Source organism: Crocuta crocuta, unplaced genomic scaffold, assembly GCF_008692635.1.
Source record: "Crocuta crocuta isolate KB4526 unplaced genomic scaffold, BGI_CrCroc_1.0 scaffold53, whole genome shotgun sequence".
NCBI lineage: Eukaryota > Metazoa > Chordata > Mammalia > Carnivora > Hyaenidae > Crocuta > Crocuta crocuta.
In genome coordinates, this window is record NW_027529432.1 from 2,224,116 (window position 1) to 2,226,246 (window position 2,131).

General features: G+C 53.8%; 1 protein-coding gene across 1 annotated transcript in view; it reads left to right on the forward strand.

Moving 5' to 3' along the window:
- Positions 1 to 830, forward strand: part of SPDYC (speedy/RINGO cell cycle regulator family member C) — a 1,910-nt gene extending 1,080 nt beyond the window's left edge. The window contains 3 exon segments of the mRNA XM_077759617.1: positions 1 to 177; positions 260 to 602; positions 766 to 830. The exon segment at positions 1 to 177 is cut by the window's left edge and continues 153 nt beyond it. Of these exon segments, the coding sequence (XP_077615743.1) occupies positions 1 to 177; positions 260 to 602; positions 766 to 800 (555 nt within the window). The 3' untranslated portion in view covers positions 801 to 830.
- The last annotated feature ends 1,301 nt before the right edge of the window (positions 831 to 2,131 follow it).

Here is a 2,131-nt window from a genome sequence, read left to right on the forward strand (position 1 = left end):
GCCTGGTTTCTTGCAAATGACATGGAGGAAGATCTGGAGGACCCTAAATGTGTGATTTTTCTGTGGGCCCTGGGAAAAGACTGGCGTTGTCGGGTGGCAGACTTCCTGCATCAGAGGGATAAGCTGTGGGCCCGGATGGGCTTCCGGGCCATGGTGAGCCGCCAGTGCTGCGAGGAGGTGAGGCCCCACCATTATCGTGGGGTGGGGGAACAAGGCCGGATCTCCCCCCCCCATTTACACTCCGCTCTCCTCACGCCAGGTCATGGCCAAGGAGCCGTCCCATTGGGCCTGGACTCGAGAGCGGCGTCCCCACCACGGAGGGGCTCGGAGGGGCTGCCCAGAGGCCCGGGTGCCCCTGCCTGGAGGCCCCGGCCTCTCGCCTCCTCACTGTTCCCTCTGTGGTTTGCTCCCTGCCCACAGCCCCTGCGGCCACCAGCCCCGCCCCTTGCCTATCTTATCCAAGTGTCCTTCCCCGAACCCTGAGTGCCATTGCCCCCCCTCCCAAGCGTGTCTCTCAGTGGCTGAAGAGCCCTTGGTGGGGGGCTTCCTCATCATCCTGCCCTCTAAAGTGCAGCTGCAGCCAGGCACCTATACTCTCCACGGTGAGTCGGGGGCAGGAGCTGGGGGTGGGCGTGGGAGCCTGGGAGGCAGACGTGGGGCCCAACAGAACGGGAAGTAGTGGCACACGTCCCAGCCCTGCCACCGCCTAGCTGGGCGTGCTTCATCAGCTTCCTCTCTGAGCCTCTCCCTCACCTTTCTCCCCAGTCCTCCCAAAGCCTCCACTGTGCCCTAGGCGCTGACATTCCCAGGGTGAAGAGCAGCGCACCTGCNGACTCGTGAGTAGAGGCTCTGTAATAACAATTTTCCTTTCCATTGATGACCGGTCATCCTGAGCCTCGGTTTCCCCTCTGTAATGTCACCTATGCATGATGAAATCTACACACAGCGTAGATAGGGTTGAATAAGAGGAAAGTATATTTAGCCCTCACAGGAGGCCCTGGGCCCCAGAGGACGAAAGAAAGCCGAAATGGAGAAACACTCCATAGCTCAGACGTGGCGGCAGGGCCTGGGATGTTTAGGAATAAGACTTGGCCCCTGCCCTGGGCTGCAGTCAAATATCATGTAATTATTACAATATATCTGTCCCCCTGTCCCCCAAAGTAGACTTGTTAATGAGGGAGCAGAGAAGGCTTTCCAGGGAAGGTGGCATTTGAACTGGACCTTGAACAATGTCAAGTTCGCCCACGAAGGGGCAGAGATTGGGAGGCCGGATATTCTTGGACCGTCTAGAGTCGAGATGAAGACTTGGTCTCTGATGCCAGACAGCTTAAATCCACATCCCAGGTTCCTATGTGACCTTGGCATGTTACCTAATTTCCATCGCCTCATCCGCAAACTGGGTATTGCTCTAAAAATGGGTGTTGTGGGAGGTTTGAATTGCATTAATCCCAGAGGGTGTCAGGGTGTCTCAGGAACAGAGGTGGGGGCGCCTGGGGTGGCTCAGTCCGTCAGGTGTCCAGACTCATCTTGGCTCAGGTCTCGATCCTAGGGTCTCTTAAGGTTGTGAGTTCAAGCTCAGGGTTGTGAGTTGGGGTTCATGCTGGTCCGGAAGCCTACTCAAAAAAAAAGAAAAAAAGAAAAAAGAAAAGAAAGGAACAGAGCCCAGATGCAAGCCCCAGGTGTTGCTAGTAGAGGGAATGGCTGCTTAGGGGAAAGTCTGGAGGGGAGGAGATGTTTGGGGAGCGGCTGGAACAGAAGCTGGAAAGGTCCATGAGGGTCAAACAGGAGAATCTGGACACTATTACCTTGCATGCTCCGAGTGGCTCCCGAGAAGTATAGAAGTAAGAAAGCCTGGAGCCTGAGGACATTCGAAGCCAAGATGATGGCTACAAAGTATTTTTAATTTGTTTTTCAAGTAAGCAACATATGCACAAGTACCTTTTAAATTCTGAACCACGAGTCACTTCCTACCCCTGGCTCCTCTCCCTGGAAGCGATAAAACTAACAGTTTATGTCCTTCCAGAGACAGAATATAAACCTACGTAACCAAATGTGGTGTAATAAAAAATATATATATATATATATATATATTTGGTCTTTGTCCCTGGTTCCTGGCACAGAGTTCCTAAAA